Source organism: Astyanax mexicanus, chromosome 5 (assembly GCF_023375975.1).
Source record: "Astyanax mexicanus isolate ESR-SI-001 chromosome 5, AstMex3_surface, whole genome shotgun sequence".
Lineage (NCBI taxonomy): Eukaryota > Metazoa > Chordata > Actinopteri > Characiformes > Acestrorhamphidae > Astyanax > Astyanax mexicanus.
This window is the reverse complement of record NC_064412.1, coordinates 40990831-41012328: the sequence shown is the minus strand read 5'-3', so window position 1 is coordinate 41012328 and position 21498 is coordinate 40990831. Positions and strand designations below refer to the sequence as shown.

At 38.7% G+C, this 21498-nt stretch overlaps 1 protein-coding gene across 1 annotated transcript in view; it reads left to right on the top strand.

The window, feature by feature from the left end:
* The first annotated feature begins 717 nt into the window (after positions 1-717).
* The window catches only part of dock9b (dedicator of cytokinesis 9b), a 200715-nt gene continuing 179934 nt past the window's right edge, over positions 718-21498 (top strand). Inside the window, exon 1 of the mRNA XM_049479075.1 lies at positions 718-1235. Coding sequence (XP_049335032.1) covers positions 1101-1235 — 135 coding nt within the window. The 5' untranslated portion in view covers positions 718-1100. The remainder of the gene's footprint in view (positions 1236-21498) is intronic.

Below are 21498 nucleotides of genomic sequence, written 5' to 3'. Positions count from 1 at the left end.
AACATTTACAAAAAGTAAAATACAAAGCTAAAAATCACACAAATAAATGAACTGCATTTTTAGAATAGGTATATTATTAGAAATATATTATTACCGTATGATTTTTATAATACTGTGCCTTTTGGTATATCATTCACTTTAAACAATACATAAAATGTTTCATTCTTTTTATGCCATGGATTATTGTAGAATTGTGGGTATATTTATTTTGAAAAAAAAAAAACTTTATTTAATCAGTTTTTAATCATAATACTAATCACCTAAAATGTTGTGCTATTAATAATACTTGACATTTTATATTCAAAATATTAATTAGATAAACTACTCAAAAACAAGATTATATTTTATGTTTTTTATTTTTTTTTGTAATAATGTTTTAATTCAGATTAAATCTTGAGAAATGTATTGTTCCTCAGTGTTGGTATAAATTGTAAACTTCTATTATGCAAATACAAAAGACACGTTATATTGATGTTGACCCTAACGTTCAGCATTTGCTATTAGAATAGTAAAACTGGGTCTAATCCGGACTCCGGTCCACGTTTTTGTTTTGTCTGCTCGACCTGCTAACGCCAGAATCCAGCCCGGGTTATTGGGTTATCGAGCTGCAGGCTGGGCAATAATAAACCCCGGACTGGATTCACATCCGTACTGGACTGGATTGATAAACACTGGCAGTACCATTTAACCCCGAGCCCACAGCGGGTCCTGAGCTCCACAGCGGAGCGGGTGACGCGCAGCGTGCGGGGCCGGGGATGCGCGAGCCGGGGAGGAGCAGCTGTTCTCCCGGGAGTCACTTCAAGCCGAGCCGGGCACAGAGAGCGGCTCTCCGGGGAAGTAACAGTGTGGTGCAGTAAGAGCTTAACTCGAAACGGGGTCGTGTATCAGGAGCGTGGCTCTCCAGCGGCCAAAACTAACGCGCGGCGGCGACGGGCGGTGAGGTGACTTTGACGGGCAGTGCGGGGAGCCGCGTTCCGCCGCTGGAGCTGCACTGAGCCGCTGTGTTTGGATATGAAGGACCGCTCCGAGGCGTGTTTGAGGTTCCGGGGGCTCAGACTGCGCTGCTAGAGTTTATTTGACTCTCTCAGCTCGGCGCTGCGATGGCTCTGACTCCAGCTTCAGCTTCAGTAACTCAGCCCGAGACGAGGAAGTTTACCCGCGGGCTGAGCAAACCGGGCACCGCCGCGGAGCTCCGGCAGAGCGTGTCGGAGGTGGTGAGGACCTCGGTACTCGTGGTAAGAAGCTTAGTTACTCTTCTGTCAGGAAAACATACCAGCTAATAACCTTAAACTGTAGTAAAAATAATCTCTATTTAATCTCAGAGTTTAAAAAAATGTTCAAACATTCCTTAATATTTCCAAAAAGTTAACAAAATACTTCAAATTAATTTTAAAATTTTACTTAGAATTAATATACATTTTTTAATGTGATAGTATAACAAACTAGAAAGTAAAGTTAGCAAACATACTTTAGAATAGGGATGTAGGAGAATATCGCGATATTTTGTTTTGCAAAACTATGTCGATTTTTAACATAGCATAGATTTTTGATTATCAGTTTAGACAGTGGTTCATTTACTGCTGTGTTTAAACCCCGCCCACTAGACTGCAGTGTTGTACTCTGTTGATATATACCACTCTTTTGATTGGATAAAAAGTAACCTTTCCTTTTTTCTGAGATTTTATACATTTGGGTACGTATTTATATTCATGCTGGTTATGTTAGTGAGCCAGCATGATCAAGCTTCATGCAGGTTTTGTAGCTTGTTCAGGCTGGTAATGTTTGTGGACCAGCTAAATCATCAAGCTCCAACTAAAAGATAGCCTATACTGTTCAAGAGCCAAACTGGTCAGTCAGCTTAACCAGTTTTAACAGGGTAGTGGCATGGGTATAGGCTAACAAAACAAAGAAAACTTATATTTTATTATGGTTATCTTTATTAATTTTATTACCTGTGGTTGTGCAAAGTATAAAAGTTGGCTTAGAAGTTAACAGGAGAGCTCCCAACAGGCTCTGCATCTCACATTCTCCTGTTTTGAGATTATTTATAGTAGTTTATGTTGTATGTTTTAAGGAGAATATACCCTTTTGTTTTTGGTTTTGGAGGGTGGATAAGGGTCTCCACCAGTGGGCCATCATTTTATTGGAGAATGTTTGGCTATGTTACTTCACCGGCGATAATACATACCCTTAAGTAAAGCAAATCAACTTCAGTCTGTCAGTCTTTCTACCGCAGTAGCCAGAATGAGTATCGGCAGTCCTGACACCTGCAGGGAGCATGGAGGTGGACTTCAGGAAAACTTTAGTAAAAAAAAAAAACATTCTCATGCCAATAGTTTAAAGCTGTTCATCTTAAAAATACATGTACTTTCAACTGTAGAAACACTAAAACATTTAAATAATTATAGTATAATTACAGTTACCAGTAAGAATGTGTATTTAGAAAAGTTACCAATAAACTGGTTATAAGAAGGCAATTAAAACACAAGTTTGGTTGCTGAACTCTGTGAACCAGCAGCTCACCTCACTTGCTTCAGTGAAGGATTAATTAGTTAAACCAGGTAATAGATAGGAATTGGTAAAACTACAGTTGTAAATTAAATATTTTTTTATATTTGCTGCCAGACTGCAGGCTGTGAAATGGGTAGAATCAGGAGTTGGAATCAGGTGGAAAAGTGGAAAATGCATTTGGAGCATGTACCCTCTGTTGAAGTGATTATGCCATTATATCAAACTCACTGTTTTACCGAGATCTAAGGTTACATTACTTAATCTCACACTTTAGGAAATGGAGATGTGGAAACTACAGTTCAGTATGGCTTCTATTGACCAATTACCTGCCAGTGAAATAATAGGAAAATCCATTCAGAATATGCAACCAAAAAAGTTGGAAAAATCTTCTTCTTAGCATGATACAGCTTTAACCTGTATTTGTGGATTGCATGGATTGCAACAAACATTGGTTTCTGGAAGTGTTCCTGAACCCATGCAATGACTTCCAGTACAGAACCATGCCTGCTTTTAATGCAGTGATGCCTGAGGGCCCGAAGATCACCAACATCCATAACTCTGAATCTTTTGATGATATCATGAACTGTAGATGGTGGGATACCCAAAGTCTATAAGATTTGCAAATCATTGGATTCTGATTTTATTTGCATTTATTTACACTTTACACAGCATACCAACTATTTTTTAATTGGGATTGTAGGTAGCACTGTTAAAGAAGCTAAACAAAATCTGAAGGTTCCTTCTGGTCAGAAGAAGTTTGCTCTAGTCGTATAAAACATAGAAATGGAATACTGGTAATTTACTTATAGTTTTAAGTGGCAGCTTGTTACATAAGTGTGGTGTCTTTATTTAATATGTCATATCAATTCAAATGGCTTTGATTTTTGAAATTGGGAATTTGGTTTATTGACCCAAAAACCCACTAAACAGTGCGTTCTTAGTGAGCCGTGGCCCGACCTGTGCTCTCTGGTGCTTTTAATCAGTTCGATGTTCAGTCAGTAACAGATCTGGGAGCATTAGCCATAATGTTCTCGTAGTTATCTGGAAACCAGGGATTAGAATCTGAGCTTTCCCATTAAATATCAATTATCTGTAGCCTAGTGTCCCAAAACTGAGCACTGTTGATAGCTGGCTTTTAATCTTTCAAATGATTTCCAATGAAGAGAAAATTTAGTCTACAACTAGACCTATTTTCTTTCCAGGAAACTGAGCTTTTATGTGCACAAATATCCAGAAATTAATTCTACTAAAGTCACCATTTCACTCATTACTGACAGTTCTTTTTGGCCACAGGCCGAACAAACTACACAAACTACTTTACAGGTATTCTTTCATCCTGTTTTTTTGCCATTGCATTTTAAATTAAATAGATTAGATTTGAATTTATCTTCTTTTTAAAAAAAGAAAGTGCAATAACCAAGTACAATTTTGTAATATTTGTTTGGGCCTTAATTCTTTTAATATTTCAGCAGACAAACTGACAAAGCAAAATACATTTACCTCAGTAGTTTTATTCTAATAATGAGTATACCTCAGCGGTGCTATTGAAGTATGTGAATGAAATTTCTGCAGGCAGTATTTTTGTAAACATTTTTTATCAAATTGTTATCCAAGCCCTGTACCGCACAAATCACACATAGTAAAGAGTGCATACCCTGCCATATAAACAATCCTTCATTAGAGGAAACATTATAATATGACATTAAGTAATGAATCATTGTCCATGTTTATTAAACATCTTATAGTATGCACATACTGATCTGGAGCCAGCTTATGGGCTTTTAAATGGTACTGAATATGACTACACTCAATAAAACTGATCTTAGACGAGTGTTCTTACTCTGTATTAATTATTATTCTTATTAATTATTATTACAGCAGTGTATAAATTGATTATGAAGCATTACTTCAGAAGTTGTTATAAACCTATATAAGTTGTAAGGTGTAAAGGCCATATAAATTATCCTACAGGTCAGGGCAGTGTTTCCATGAAACTTGCAAAATCATGTGACAATGTAAATGAAACTATGTATGCTGGCAAACTGATTAGACATTACAGTCACTTCTAATGTGGCTCCTGAACAGTGGTGTGCAGTGACTGCTCAGACAGCAGGGGTTTAAACGTGCAGTGAGGTCAATACACATGCTGCAGCTCCATTTACAGCCTATTATACCCAGCGGCAGTGTCCCTGCCATGAAGGCTTCTGGGTCTGCTGGTCAGGACGGTTAACCAGGCATGCACAGTTGTCCATGTCCCTCTTGTTAATGGCAGGGATGTGTATATGTGTATTCTGCTAATTTGTCTGAGTGTTTATCTAGAACACATATCACACTACCTCACACTAGTTTCAGTTACGTCCCCAGATAGAAATCTTCTATCTGCTTATTAACTATGAACCACTATAGTGCATGAAGCTGCAGTTGAATGAAAAACATATCTTAACTAATGTCTCTAATTTTGAATGGAAGTTAATGTATTTGCAAGGCATTTTAGAGTATTTCTATTGATCTAGACATATCAAAGTATGTACATAGAGACAGTAAAGGCTGTTTTTACACCTGAAAGTCTGGATCGGAGACTGCACCAAGGTTCATTTTGTTTTGGTTTCACACTGCAGTTTAATGAGCGGAGTAAAGGACTTTACTACATCCTGTCATCATCAGCTACGTGGGCTGAGTCTCCCTATACTTCATATTAACTGCTTTGTAGAATATTTCATTAAATTTGTTGAGTTGCTTTGCCAGGTGTTGCAAAACATTCTAGCTCTCTGTCAGAATCTGACTCTGACCCTTTGTAAAAGATAGTCAGCAGTTTCTTTTTATTTGTGTTTATAAATAAGGGTTAATCTACTGTAGGGGTGTCACGATCTCGATATTTTATCGAAATCGAATCGAAATGAGGTCATGGTCTCGAGTATCGAAGTCAAAAAGAGGATCGACGATCCCTCCCGCGCGCGCTACGCAAATAGCGCAGCGCGCTACGCAAATGGCGCGGCACCAACACAGCGCATCCTATTCATTTAAATAGAGAGCCGCTGCATGAGCGCAGCCCCGCCCTCAGTTCTGCTGTGTGAGAGACAGCTGCCTTTCAACCACGGAGGAGAAACTGAAAACGGATTTATAGAAATATAGACAGGGCTCTCAAGTTTTGAGTGTCGGCGGGAGTGTGATCACTGTTTTTTATCTGTCCAACGGGGGAGGGGGGGCGGGGGTTGGGCGCGCAGGTTTTGTATCTGTATCTAACGGAGGGGTGGGTGCGCGCAGGTGAGAGCGTGTGAACTCGCTGAAATGCGTGTGTCAGTGTGACTTGAGAACACTGACTATAGATCACAGTGAGGTGGATTAAAAATCTTAAACTTATAATTGACTACACCTGTTGCTTTCCACTGAATTAAAAAAAACATTTTTCTCTCAGATAAAGTAAACACAAGCGTGTTTCTGACTAAAATAAAAGCTTTTCAGGAGAGATATAAGTTATGTGTAAATATTTATAAGACAATACCTGACAAAATCTGTTTTAATGACGTTAATAAACATCACTGTGACAGCGCTAACCACAGTTTCACCACATCACTTATCTAACCAGCCTGTACTGATTTCTGCCCCCCAATAATGCTTTCAATAACCTCTAATAGCCTTTAATAGTCTTCAGTAGCCTTTAAAAGACTTACCTGGCGGCCGTGGTGTGTCCACTAAACTCCGTAGTTATAAACATCCTGAGGTTAGCAGCGCGCTAACTGACCTGTTTATAATGTAATCCGAGCAGTGCCTCCGTGACGCTGTTCTAACCTGCTGCTGTTAGCTGCTTGGGCTGAAAGATGAACTGTAGTGAGCTGTATTATCCGGTTAGTGGGGTTAAAACCTTTATTTGTTTACAGAAACAGTAAAAACGGACTGGCTGAGCTCTGTAGCCCGTGGCTGGGCTGTACTGAAGTAGTGACTGAGTGAAGAGAGCGGGGCTTGTGCTGCTGCAGCTCCGACTAGTGGTTTGATGAAGAACTGCAGCTTCATGTAAGTGAGCAGTTTCACCAGCCATCCACACACAGCTCTGATAAACTGCTTGTTTTAATAGTGCACACTGTTGCTACCAAAAAAAGTCACTAGATGGCATTACCATATATATCTTAATAAATAATAATAATAATATTTATAATATTTATAATAATAATAAATATATTATTTAAATTTTATGAGGCATAAAATAATAAAGAAAAAAAAACAAGAAAATCGAGAATCGAATCGAATCGTGACCCTCAAATCGAAAATGAAATCGAATCGAGGATTTAGAGAATCGTGACACCCCTAATCTACTGTTACAGTAAAAAAAAAAAAAACTCCCAGTCTAAGCGTTGGTGTCCATACTGCTGCATGATTGCCTGCACACCAAGGGGAGTCAGATTTAACATAGCACCAATTTTTCATTTGGGTTCCACTGCTTTAACTTCCTGTATATGGTACGAAAGTCCAAACCATCTAGAAAAGAGCTTCACACTACAGACGAAGCGACTCATGGTTCAGTAGCTCTGGAATGAGACCAAACTCTGTTCTGTTGGTCAGGACCCCTTTCACACCTGCAACTTTGGTTTGAGATAAACTGAAAAGTTTTAAAGCACATTTACATTTACATTTAAGGTATTTAGCAAACGCCCTTATCCAGAGCGACTTACAACAGTGCTTCAATGTTACTTCAAATATCCAAAGCTAAGTACAGACCAAAAAAGTTAAGAGGCTTTTATTGTCATTACATCTGAGTACATGTACACAGTGTAACGAAAATACTTTCTTACGGAACCAACACAGTGCAACCTGGAACAACAGTAAAATAGACAAACATAAAGAGCAAAAGTGTAACGATAGTGCAACATTAAACTATAACACTACAATAAATACAACAGACGAGAAAATTTAACAGACGGTATAATGAAATGTTCTAGTGAAAATGAGATGCAGAGATGTGTAACATACTGTAACATATATAATATACATGATCACAGCAGTTACTGAGGTTGGTAGAGAGTTTACAGTTTTTAGGAATTAAGCAGCAAATATTGCTGATGGGGATAGAGGCATAACATTCTGTGTGTGCTGAGTGTGTGATGGGAGGTTTTCAGTACAGTCTGTCTGTGTGTGTGTATGTGTGTGTGTGTGTGTGTGTGTGTGAAGAGTGGTGGGGGGGTTCAGTTCAGTTCTGTGTGAGTGTTTTGGGTGTGTGGTGAGTAGTGGGGTGGGGTTCAGCTCTGTCTGTGTGTGTTGAGAAGTCTGACTGCCTGGTGGATGAAGCTGTTGCAGATCCTGGTAGTAGAGGCTCGGCTGCTCCTGTATCTTCTGCTGGACGGCATCAGAGTGAAGAGTCCGTGTGAGGGATGGGTGGGGTCGCTTACAATGCTGGTGACTTTGCAGATGCAGAGTGTGGTGTAGATCTCGGTGATGGAAGTGAGAGGGACTCTGATGATCTTTTAAGCTGTCCTCACTATAGGTGTGAAAGCACACTGAAAATGGAGATACATTGGACAGCTGCAATATGTATAGTATTCTGTCAGATCCACTGTGAGCTCTTATGTTCATTGTGAAATACAGAAATAGATGTAGTCCCGATTTTACCTACCCAATATGTTGTTACAAAGATAAGGAAAAAATGCCATTTTAGTTGAAAGAGAAGTGCAAAAGTTTTGCTTTTTTAATGTAACGTTTTGTCACATTGCAAAGACCATTGTTTTTGCAAAAATATACTATCTATTTATGAACTGTCTGTTTCCAGCTAAAAGATAACAACTGTACAGGACTAGGAGAATAAGATTAGCTAAGATAACTCAATCCTTGCATTTGTTATTTATCAAAAGACTGACTAAGGTAAGTGTGCTGTAAAATGTTAGTAGTTTTGTAATTATTTTACCTTAAAAGTAGGTACGTATTTAACTTATGCAATGGTAAAACAAGTGGTGAAATTAATGAAAACCTGTATCTGTTTTTCATCCATGTCAAAAAGATATCCTTTATGTAACAGTTTTAATCAAAGTGTAATGTAGTAGTTTCAACAAAATCATTCATGTTTTTATATCTGTTTAATAACATAGTGGGCAGGATCATTTGAATAGGATGCCTTCATTTTTATTTGTTTGCCTACCCTTTAGAGAAGACTTATCTGTGATCTTACCAGCATAAATTGCACATTAATACAGCACCACCCAACTCTATCTGTACCTGATCTTGTTTCATTGCCTTATTGCTGATGTAGAGTTTGACCGTTATGACTTTAGCAGTGTTGCAGTATGATGCTAACATTAGCCTCATTAGGTTGTTGCAGAATGAATACAGTAGGTGTAGGGGAGCAGGAGACCGGAGGAGACCTGCTGATTAGATATCTGAGTCCATTCATTATGGATGAGCACAGCTTGGGTGTCTGATCTATTTTTAAACCAGCTTTGTCCTGTGGGCCGGATAAAGGACACTGGAGGTGCTCTGCCAGCCCTCAGAGGATCAGCTGACCACTGTATTAGGGATAATGGGGATAATATTTTAAACTTTGGTATAAAGAGGTGAATTCCAGAAGGCCTGAGTGCGTAATGAAGTAAAGTAATGTGTTGTTGTAAAGGAAGTAGCTTGACCTTTTCTCAAATCTTCTGACTAATCCTGCCTTTCGTTTGAACAGTCTGGAACAGTTGTAATAAAAACAGATGTTGAGTCTAAGTGTTATGTAACCATGACTGTCATAATTAATTGTTTCAATTCAGCTACTCAATAAAAATAAGGAAACAAAATTTACTTTCTTGATGAATTGCCAACAATTTGCACAGTTAAACGTAAATGCAAATGTTAATTTAAAAAATCAAATACATTTTTTCCTAATACCATTTAAATGTGTGCAGTGCCATTGGCTGCCACACAAACCCAAATCATGATTGATCCACCCCCATGCTTAACAGCTTAACAGTTGTAGATGTAGAACAGTGCACCACCACGCCATCATTCTGAAGGTCTTTTTCAATAAAACAGATTTTGTCCAAAAACTTTAATTGTAGGTTTGATGGTCTGTCAATTTCGGCATCCATCATTTAATAGTTTCAAAAACAATGTAGCTTTTAATACATTATAGTAAGAATGCACCATTAGAATGTACTAAATATAACAAATTAACACACATTTGGATCAGCCTAATTGTCTAATGCCCAATCAAGTTAATTGTTTAATGCCAACAGCTAATTTTGGTGTTAATGGTATCTAACACACTATCCTAAAATTGTACAATTGTACAACACAAATTCTTGTATATTGTTGCTGTTGGACAAAATCCTTGTATCTCCAAAATTGTAATTTTACAGGAAAAGTTAAAAAGGTCACTGAAATACAATGGAAGTCATTATATTTAATGTTATTTTTATTGGTTTATGTATCATGAACTTTTGACACAATGTAAAAAGTCAGCATTGTCAAGGTATAAATGGTGCAAATGGTCAGCAATGGCAGCATTATCTTTTTCCTGCAGTGAACTGGTCTGCTGTGTTGTAATTGAATTACAGAGGGAGCAGGCGATAGTGATGTCCAGATGAAGGCCACATCAGTCTTCGTTAGCCCTCAGCACACCATCCTGCTCCTGCTGTAAACAGGCCTCTGTAATTGAGCAGAAGTGATATGGAGGCTGTGTGTGAAGAGGATGAGACTGGAGTTGGAGAGCATTCTTGTCCCAGTGTCAATATTGCAGGGGGGACCTGGTGCCCTTGCCAAACAAGCAGCCTCATGCTTTATTAAACTATTAACCATGTGATTGTAGGATAACTAAGCCACTGATCACCAGAGGAGATGTGTAAGTAAATAGCTTAATTTTAATAAGTACACTGCCTTTAAACACATAGCCACTAGTAAGAATGTATACCTAAGTCTGACTTAAAGGCCTGAGCATACAGCCCCAAAACTTTAAAAATTTGTACAGGCACCCACATTTGGGTCACATTGGTTGCTGAATCTGTATTCCTCTATATTACACATATACACCTATATATTTCCCTATACTACCTAATACTACTCTATACTCCCACGTGCTACCCTATACAGTCCTATATTACCTTATATTCTCCTCCTATACAAACCCATATTCCCTATACTACCCTACACATGCCTTTATTTCCTATACTTTCTATATAGAACTATACTAACCTATACTTTCTCTACTCCCCCTACTAATTCTTTTTACTACCCTACACTCCCTATTCAACCTCGTATTACCCTATACTCCTATACTATTTTATCAACCATTATGTAGCAGGTCACAAAAAATCTGTTTTGGAAAATTAAGTTTAATGGGATGGAGTGATACAGACTAGTAGCTCTCCAGCCCAGAGGGTTGTTGAACCCAACTGCAGAACAGTTGAATTCAAAGGCGTTAAACCCCAGAAGAAAGGAAAAAATAAATAAATAAGCACAACGCTCAACAGGATCGCGGTCCAATACACTACTACTGCCCTGGCTAATGAATTGGGACATGGCCGGAGAAAAAAAGCCCTTATAAGGAGATAGGTAGCCCAAGAACGGGCGAAAAAAACAGAACGGGTAAAAACTAAAGTCACTCCAAGCGAGAGACAGAGGAGGAATCTAAACAAAAGCTCGCCAGAGAAGCATTTTATTTTTTTCCATTATCGTTTATTTAAGTTCAAACAACCTACTACCCTATACTCCCTATATTACCCTATACTCCCCATACTACCCTATACTTCCTATATTACCCTATATTCCCCATACTACCCTATACTCCCTATATTACCCTATACTCCATATACTACCCTATACTTCCTATATTACCCTATACTACCCTATACTCCCCATACTACCCTATACTCCCTATATTACCCTATACTACCCTATACTCCCCATACTACCCTAAACTCCCTATATTACCCTATATTCCCCATACTACCCTATACTCCCTATATTACCCTATACTCCCCATACTACCCTATACTCCCTATATTACTCTATACTCCCCATACTACCCTATACTCCCTATATTACCCTATACTCTCCATACTACCCTATACTCCCTATTATACTATACTAACCTATACTATCTGTACCTTTCTAATTCCCTATACTACCCTACATTCCCTTTACTAACCAATACTACCATATTCTTCCCATATACTCTGCTAAACCATTCCAAAATTACCCTGTATTTTCCTATATACCCTATATTACATTAAAGTCCCCATATACATACTATATACTACGGTATACTTCTGTCTACTATACTATAACACCTTATACTGTTCTATACTACCCTAACGTTCTATACTACACTGTACTCCCCACACTCAGGATAAGAGAGCCACTAGTAGCTGGAGGAGCTGTGAAGGGCGTAATTTCTCTAAGTAGGCTGAATTTTGCACATATTGCCAGAGGCTACTGGAAAAGCGGATACTTTAAGTCCTAGTTCAGACTCTTAGTGCTTTGTTTAGTCGTTTGAAGGCTGCTGGTGAGCACTTTGAAGCATAAGCCTAAAGATATTTTTGTTCTCAAGTCACATTTTGCATTCGCTAAGCACAAAAAGTGTCATCATCCTTTTATGTAACAGTAAGGGGTGCTGTCATGGAACTGGGCAGTTGTTTCCATGGCAGACTTCCCACTATCCTACTCTGCTGCCAATTAGACCATTAACAACTTCACAAGCTGAACTCTGGAAAGTGTCTTTCAAGCAGACACTTTTGGAGAAGAATGAATTTTCCAACTTTGCTTGTGAGGAAAAGTTACTGAAATTATCTGTTAGCTGATGTCTTGGTTAGATTCGCCCAGTGTTTCACCAATGCTACACTGAGGGTGAGGTGACTCAACTTCTTTTGTTTATAAAATCTAATGTTTATTTTAGACGTTTTACACAATTTTTTAATATACCCTATTTTTCCGCACTATAAGGCGCACCAAATTATGAGACGCACTATCAATAAACGTCTATTTTCTGGTCTTTTTCCATAGACCAGGTGCACCGGATTATAAGGCGCATTTTAAGCGGCACTTGGTAGGAACAGGTGTGTTGCCATGTTTCCCTTCTAATTCAACAGGTCTTGCCACTGGGGGGCAAAATTGCAAGCGCTTAGAGGGTAGTGCTAATGCTGCTCCAACAGTGCTAGCCATGGTTAGCAGCAGACTACAGGCTGAACGGCCAAATGGCTAGCTCTTAGTGGGTAATGCTAATACTGCTGGAGAACTAAACTGAAACTCCTGTATATTGCTGTACTTCAGCAGAGTGGCTTAACTGTTCCTTATGACCTGACTGGTAAAATCTATACATAAAGCGCACCGGATTAAAAGGTGCACTGACGATTTTTGGGAAGGGAAAAAATCGAGGGACTGTAAAAAACACACATTATTTAGCCACGCCCACTTCTTTTTTTAAGATTAATAAGATTAATCTTGTTTAATAGTTTGGCCATTTCATTAGAAACACTGAGCGGTTGTGATACAAGCCTTCTAGTATTATTGGAACAGAGAGATGAGTTCAAATATTTATGAACTCTGTTCCCTCATTATTCTACAACTGAACCCCTCATTCACTGCCATTTTCCCTTCTTCACAGAGTCTTTTTCCTTCCCAACATAAAAATTGCATGAATTATCTATAACCTGGAAGGAAATGAGTAGACCAGTCTGTATCTTGTGTCTGAACACACATACTGGCAACTGTATTGAATCCAGCAGTTTGACAGAGACATTACTTTGACCATTACTCACTAGTGCTTATAGTGTAAAAACAGCACTATTGCAGCTCATTTTAGTGCAGAAAATTCTTATAGAAGTCAGTAATGCAGCTCTCTTATAAATTGACCTTCTCATCTGTATTTCCTCTTTTTGCTCATTGTTCTTACAGTGTTTGCTATTTTTTTATTCTATAAAAAATAGTGGGGTGGGAGATGAATACTTTTTCTTCAACTAAATGGGACAATAACAGAAAAAAAATAGCTGTTTTTCTGGTGGTGTGGTGGAAACCTGTGTCTTTAAGGAGTCAAGACTGTGAGATGGCTGTGAGAGCCTTCACTCTGACGCTGGAAAATCCATCTTCGCTCATTTTATTGTGGAAATTTGTCTGACGTCCATCCTGACGCTCTTTATACGGGTATGGAAAGTTGAGATTCTGGTTAAAGTGGATCTTGCTTTTCTATTTTCTCTCTCTCTGCTTTACTCATTCACACACCATCTCAGAAACGGCTGTGGAACAGTGGTGTGTGTTAAAGGTCAGGGGTTACAGTAAGAGCCAGTAAACACTGGCTCCATTACATCTGCAGAACTGAGGGTGTTGTCCAGACTTCAGTCTGAAAGATGACACTCAGGCCTTCATTCACTCGCTTTGGCAGAGTGAGAAATTTAGCCAGGCATTTTTATTTTTAGCCACGTTAGCAACATGCTAGAGAACTGTAACTGTAACTGCAAGTATTTAAATAGGACATACAGTATGCCATATATACAACCCTAAGCAAACATCTTTGTTATCCAGAACTAAATCTGGGCCATCAAATCCAGTGTCATCAAGTGTCAGGGATTAAAAACTTGTTTTCATTTGTAAATATTGTTGCTATCAGAAAAAAAAATAGCATTTTAATTGGTTCATTCAGCAAGAAATTTTAACACTGAGTAGAGAACAATTTCCAGATTCACATTATGCCAAAAATCAAAATGGCAAATATGGAGATACACGCTTTTTGTCCAACAGTAAAAATAAACTTTGTATGGATGCATAATCAATGTAAAACCACCCTAAAGCAAAATAAGGTGTGTATAAGGTGTGAGGTGTTATCTTGTGAGTTAGGTTGGTTACTCTGGTCTGTATGCTCATGAGTGAAGCCTGATAGCTGCTGAAGTGTGTGTGAATTTCTCATTTATCCATCCAAAGTGTCATGTGTGTATCGGGAAACACCATGTCATAGAATGCATTACCACCCGCAGTGGACAGTGCAGTGGTTGGTAATGATCGTGACTGGCTGCATCTGGCTAAAACTGACCTTGCTCACAGGCAAGCGAACCACATCCACGTTGAGTGAATGATGCACATCCCACAGGTCAGTGTACGGTTCTTCAGCTGTGAGGTTTTGTGTTGTATCTTTGTTCTGCAGTGTTTTACAGTCAGCAGCTTGATAATAAAGTGTAGTGCTCAGCAGGCAGCCCCTGTTATATAACACCCACTAACTTACCGCCAAGTTAGAAGCCGCACTGCAGGCAGGCATATGCAGTGTTGCATTCTGGGTATTGAACATGCAGAGTCAGACTGTACTCTCTGAAGTTCATTGTTGATTTTTTAAACATAGTTAGCCCTGGTCTACTTTTCCAATGATTTAACTGATCAGTCATAACATTAAAATATCACTGACCATGTGACTTGAATAAAATGTATTTTTTAGTATTAATGGCACAACAGTGTTTTGGGGTGGGATGTAATGAGTATGTTTGGCAACAGGTGAACATTCAGTTCTTAAAGGTGATGTGGTGTGGAAAAAAGGAAAATATATATATATATATATATATATATATATATATATATATATATATATATATATATATATATCATATATATTAAGTATAATAATCTGAGCCATTTCATCAAGGGCCAGATTGTGACAAATGGGTCAGAACATCTTCAAACATTAGGCAGGTCTTTAGGGGGGGAGGGGGTCCTGGTTTGCAGTGGTCAGTACCTACCTAAGTGTTCCAAGGAATGACAAAATGTGAACTGGATTCAGGTTTATGGGTGTCTAGAGCATATTGGTGCAATCTGTGGATGAAACGGTACAGTGTGCCCACTGTCTAAACTTTAACATTCCTTTATTCTCCTAGATATTGCAGTATACAAGTATTTTAGGAGAAAGTCAGTTATTTCAGGTAGGTCTGTCACGAGAACAACATTTTCAGGACGATATATTGTCCCAGAAATTATTGGGATAAACGATAATATTGTCATTTTAAAGTGCCACTATAGTAAAAGCTTTGAGACAAAGGAGCTTTAAGACAGTGTACCACACTAATAATATACTAGCATAATAATACTACACCATTTTATAGCTAAACTAACTTTCTATTACTAAGAACAGATATTGGGCTTCCAATATAAAAATATTTTAATGTCCTAAATAACTAAAAAAATAAAGTACAACCACCCTGGGACTCTGTGGGTTCTAACAAAAAGAATCTAAATATTAAACAGACCTTTATAAAAAAATTAAAGTAACAGCAAATAGATTAAAGTAACATTTTTTATATTAATTTACTTTTGGTTATATATGTGTTAGCTTTCAAACCTATTCGAGTTCATAGCGCGATTTGCTCACTTATGTAAACAAACTCACGGTTAAAAAAACTTATTGTGGGATAAGTCGATAACCTAGTTATCATGACAGGTCTAATTTCAGGAGCTCATATGCCACTCAAATCTATCTTCATCTAATTATGGTGTTTGCCAATCTATAAAATCTAATATTTATGATGCATAATTTACAATATTTAACAGTAGTCTAAATAAAATAAAAAATAGATTATCCTTTATTATTTTATGTGCTGTTTATATTTATATTGGTATTCTGGTGGTGTGGATGGATATGTTGTGCACTGATAGCCGTGTTTCTGAACTGCCAGCTTGTCTCTGAGAGCTGAAACTTCCCTCATAATTGGTTTATTCACTCGATCACTGATAAACAAAGGAAAAATAGGAAATAAGGCTTTTAAAAGCTGATGGGCATTTAAACAATAATTCTGATTAAATATTGTGAATTATGATGTGATCTGTGGGATGTTTGGACGTGTTGTGTTGCATAAGTAATGCATAAATGTGTCTTGCTTCACCTGTTTTTAGCCCTATCATGCAAGTACCCCCTTACGTGAAGAAACTATATGTATCATGGTAAAGGGATTGCCTGGGATACTGTAAGGAAGGTGATGTATTGCAATTTTTTTTAAACATTTTTTGAGAAAAGGAAGATTTTTTTTGCAAAAATAAAAAAATCTATACTGTTTTTTGAGAATTTATACAGTATTGCAAATCATAAAATATACTTTTATAAATCAGTATTTTCTTACACCCCTACTGGCTATTCTTAGCACAGCAGATCTTTGTATGAGCATTGGCCTGATCTGTTTCATGCTTGAGTGTAGCTGGCACCTTTGAGGACCATAATAAACGCGTAACTAGCTCAGACCTCCACCAGTTCCCTGTGATCTCTTTGTTTTTGTCATGATTATAGAAACCAGATGGGCACTGTTGTAGCTCACAGTCACAGTGTTAGAGGAGGAATACTGTACCACAGACTGTTCTGTTAACTGTACTGCAGCATAAGCTGTGTTCCGAAGCCTAGGCTGCATCCAAAGAGTAGGGAAGGTCATCAGTAGATCTGTCCTATAAAGACATCTTCACAGTAGACCTAATATACACTACCTGGGCAAAAAAGGGCCACACTTTCTAATATTTGGTTGGCATGCCTTTAGTTTTGATTGTGGCATGGTTTTTCTCCAGCACATCCCAAAGATTCAGTCTGTGATGTCCAATCCACATGTGTAAATGATGAACTCATGCTCCCTGAAACCTGCACTCTTTCACAATTCCAGCCCCATGAATCCCGGCATTGTTTATCTTGGAATATACCCGTGCCATCAGGGAAGAAAAAAATCCATTGATGGAATAACCTGGGGCCTCATGTACTAAAGGTGCGTACGCACAAAAACATTGCGTACGCCATATTTCACGCTCACGGTCTGATGTACTAAATTTGACTTGAACGTGTGAAAGTGCGTTCCCCCACGGAAGTTTTGTTTTGGGCGTACGCCTTTTTTTTGTGCGTATGTATTGTGTTTTTGTCATTTGGCGACACTTAGAGGCGATGCATTGAAATTACAACTATTAAGATATCCTTTATGCACACATTGAAGTAAGCCATTATTGGGTAAAATAAAGTAAATTAATCAGACAGTTTCATTGTCTTACAGAAATAATCGTTTAACGTGTTTCCACTTAGCCTAGATCAGGTTTGCGCTGGAGTTGTTGGAGATGCAGCGTTGGCATTACTGGAAAATACTGCTAATGGCCGAATTCATTGAGCGCGCATTTTCCGTGACCATTATGTTTTTTTTGGCCCATGATGATGACTGGCTTATAAGCAGTTTTAGATTTCCAAGAGCATAAGAAAACAAGCTGAGTGCGTGACGTGTGTCTTTTTGGTAGGCAACTCATTTAAAGCATTTAAATGAAAGCATTTATCTTAGAATAATAAAACTTAAAACATGGGTAATTATACGCTATGCGTATATAATATTATTATTATTATTATTATTATTATTATTATTAATAATAATAATAATAATATAACATTATACTCTGCGTAATTGAGGGAGGAGTCGTGGCAAGTGTGATGCTTTCGTGCATTTGCGCTTGATTTCAAGTTGATTGTGATGTACTAAGAGAAAGTACGTGGAATTCTGCCTACGCACGGTTTGATAAATCCGGATTTTTTTGTGCGTACGGAACTTTTCAGATCTGAGCGTACGGAACATTTTAGTAGGAAGTCCACGCAAGTCTTAGTACATGAGGCCCCTGGTCCATATTCAGTGTACTCAGGTAGTCAGCTGACCTCATTCGTTCAGCACATACTGTTGCTGAACCTAAACCTGCAGACCAACTGCAGCAACTCCAGATCATAGCACCGCCTCCACAGGCTTAGGCCTGTCACGATAAATAATTTTTTTTTTTGCGATTTTTCAAACGATATTGTTGACAGTAAACTTTCCTAGTTTTGGAACTTGAAAAGTTCCCAGCGTGAACCAAAGTTATATATATATATATATATATATATATATATGTGTATATATATATATATATATACACATATATATATATATATATATATATATATATATATATATATATATATGTGTATATATATATATATACACACACACATTGCAAAGTGTGGAGGCATGGAAACCGTGGTTCTGCCCCACACCATGACGTGCAGCAGCCCCGGTCTGTCCCAGCTGGCCCAGGTTGAACCGGCATAAAGACTTTGCCTCAGCCTTCACTCAAGAGATAAGCTGATGGTGAATGGAAGGCTGAGGCAACACTAAACTAGGGTGTTGATGGAGGGCATATTTCCTAGTAAAGGTACAATTTGAGTTTATTGACTCCCTGTGTTTTGTAACGCCTACAAGGTGATGACAGAACAGGCCGTTTCCTACCTGCACTCACTCCTGAAGGCTTACGCTACCTCCCGGCCGCTGCGCTCCTCCAATGAACGTCGCCTCGCTTTGCCAAACACTCACACAAAGCAATCCAGACTGTTCTCATACAGAGTTCCCCAATGGTGGAACAAACTACCTTCCACTACCAGATCAGGAGAATCTCTCGCTATCTTTAAGAAACTCCTGAAGACAGAGCTCTTCAAAGAGCACTTACTCTCCTAACACCTCTAACAAACTAATTCTAACCCCATTTCCTTCCTCCCCTACTTCACTTCTCTATCCCTTTATTTCCTGAGGCTGGTTGAGAGAGTAAGGTAGACTGAGGCAGAGCAAAGTACAGTAAGGTAGATTGAGGCAGAGTGAGATAAAGTAAGGCAGACTAAGGCATAGTGAAGCAGATTGAGACAAAATGAGGTAAAGTGAGGCATATTCAGAGTCAGAGAGAGTGAGGTAGAGTAAAGCAGAGTAAGGCAGATTTAAAAAAAGAGCGAGGTAGAGTAAGATAGAATAAGGTAAACAGAGAATGATGTAGAGTGAAGCAGAGTGAGATAAAGTAAGGCCGACTGAGGCATGTTGAGACAGAGCGAGGTAGAGTGAGATAGAGTGAGAGAGAGCGAGGTAGAGTAAGATAGAGTAAAGCCGATTTAGAAAGTGTGAGATTGAGTAAGATAGAATGAGGCAGACAGAGAGTGATGTAGAGTGAAGCAGAGTGTGATAGAGTGAGGCAGATTAAGACAGAGTGAGGTTAAGTAAGATAGAATGAGGCAGACAGAGAGTGATGTAGAGTGAAGCAGAGTGTGATAGAGTGAGGTAAAGTTAATTTATTGTGCTTTTCACTGATATTGAGATGTCCAACAGCTTTATCACATATAAAAAGTTTTCTTCATATTGGACACCCTGTGTGTGTGTGTTTGTGTGTGTGTGTGTGTGTGTGTGTGTGTGTGTGTGTGTGTGTGTGTGTGTGTGCGCACAAAAAAGTAATGAAACCACTTTTTTTTCTCTGTCCCTTTAGGGTGGTCTATATATATACACACACACATTGCAAAGTGTGGAGGCATGGAAACCGTGGTTCTGCCCCACACCATGACGTGCAGCAGCCCCGGTCTGTCCCAGCTGGCCCAGGTTGAACCGGCATAAAGACTTTGCCTCAGCCTTCACTCAAGAGATAAGCTGATGGTGAATGGAAGGCTGAGGCAACACTAAACTAGGGTGTTGATGGAGGGCATATTTCCTAGTAAAGGTACAATTTGAGTTTATTGACTCCCTGTGTTTTGTAACGCCTACAAGGTGATGACAGAACAGGCCGTTTCCTACCTGCACTCACTCCTGAAGGCTTACGCTACCTCTCGGCCGCTGCGCTCCTCCAATGAACGTCGCCTCGCTTTGCCAAACACTCACACAAAGCAATCCAGACTGTTCTCATACAGAGTTCCCCAATGGTGGAACAAACTACCTTCCACTACCAGATCAGGAGAATCTCTCGCTATCTTTAAGAAACTCCTGAAGACAGAGCTCTTCAAAGAGCACTTACTCTCCTAACACCTCTAACAAACTAATTCTAACCCCATTTCCTTCCTCCCCTACTTCACTTCTCTATCCCTTTATTTCCCTTCGACCTCCTTTAAGCCCTAAAAAACGGATTATCTTAATTCCTATTACTTTTGTACTTCATTATTGTAAGTCGCTTTGGACAAAAGCGTCTGCCAAATGAAATGTAATGTAATGTAATGTTAAAGTCCAAACACAATGGACGATATCACGATTATTAAAGTAATTGAGGTCATGTCCATTTATTGAACGATAAGTTGATAATGTGAATATTGTGACAGGCCTACACAGGCTTGTCTGGCAGGGTCTAGGCATGATGGTGCATCACTTCAGCTATCCTTCTTATCCTACCTTCCATTGCTCCAGAGTCCAGTCTTTATACTCCCTAGCAGATTGAAGCTGTTTTTTGTCGGTTAGCCTCACTGATAAGTGTTTTTCTTAAGGCTACACAGCTGTTGAGTCCCAATCTCTTTGGCAGCTTCACATTGTTCCTGTGGAAATGCTCTTACTTTCAATATTAAACATATCCCTGAGAGCTAGTGTTGTTTTTTACGATTTTTACAAAGAAGATGTTTCCCCACTGTCCTTCCACTTTTTAATAGTGCGTTGAACAGTTCTTAACCTGATTTTAGTAGTTTAGCAACCTCTGTAATCTGGTTGATGCATTTCAATAATTTGAGAAGCTACTCACTGCATCAGTTAGGGTTCCATAACTTGTTGCCAGCTGAAACATAATCACCCATGCAGTACTTATCTAGTGGGAGGCTCTTACTTATTTGTGGCAGCAGTATGTGGATGTGCATTATTATTTTGAAAGGGCCTTTTTGCATTAACGTAACTTTGTGTTGTCAAAGTGCCTGCAATGAAGATTAAAAGTGATCTGGCATCATACAAAATTGCACTCTACACCATGATATCAGCCTACATTTGGAACATCCTCATATAGTATAGGTTATATGCAGGTGTTTTGGTAAAACTTAAATTTGCACCTTTTTAAATTCAAATATATTAAAGCTGAAGAAGTCTCAGTGTAAGAGTCTCCCACCTCTTAGAATTCACCTCCTTTCTCCAGGGTAACAGTGGAACCAGACACCCAGCACACCTGTCTCTGTACACAGGTGTTCAGTGTCCTGCATGGTGTAATGCAGTGAGTCTGGACTAAGTAGAATTTCACTTTTGTAAATGCATGTGGCTGAGACTGTGAATCTACATATGGCTGGCTGGGGTGATATAGAAGCTGTTT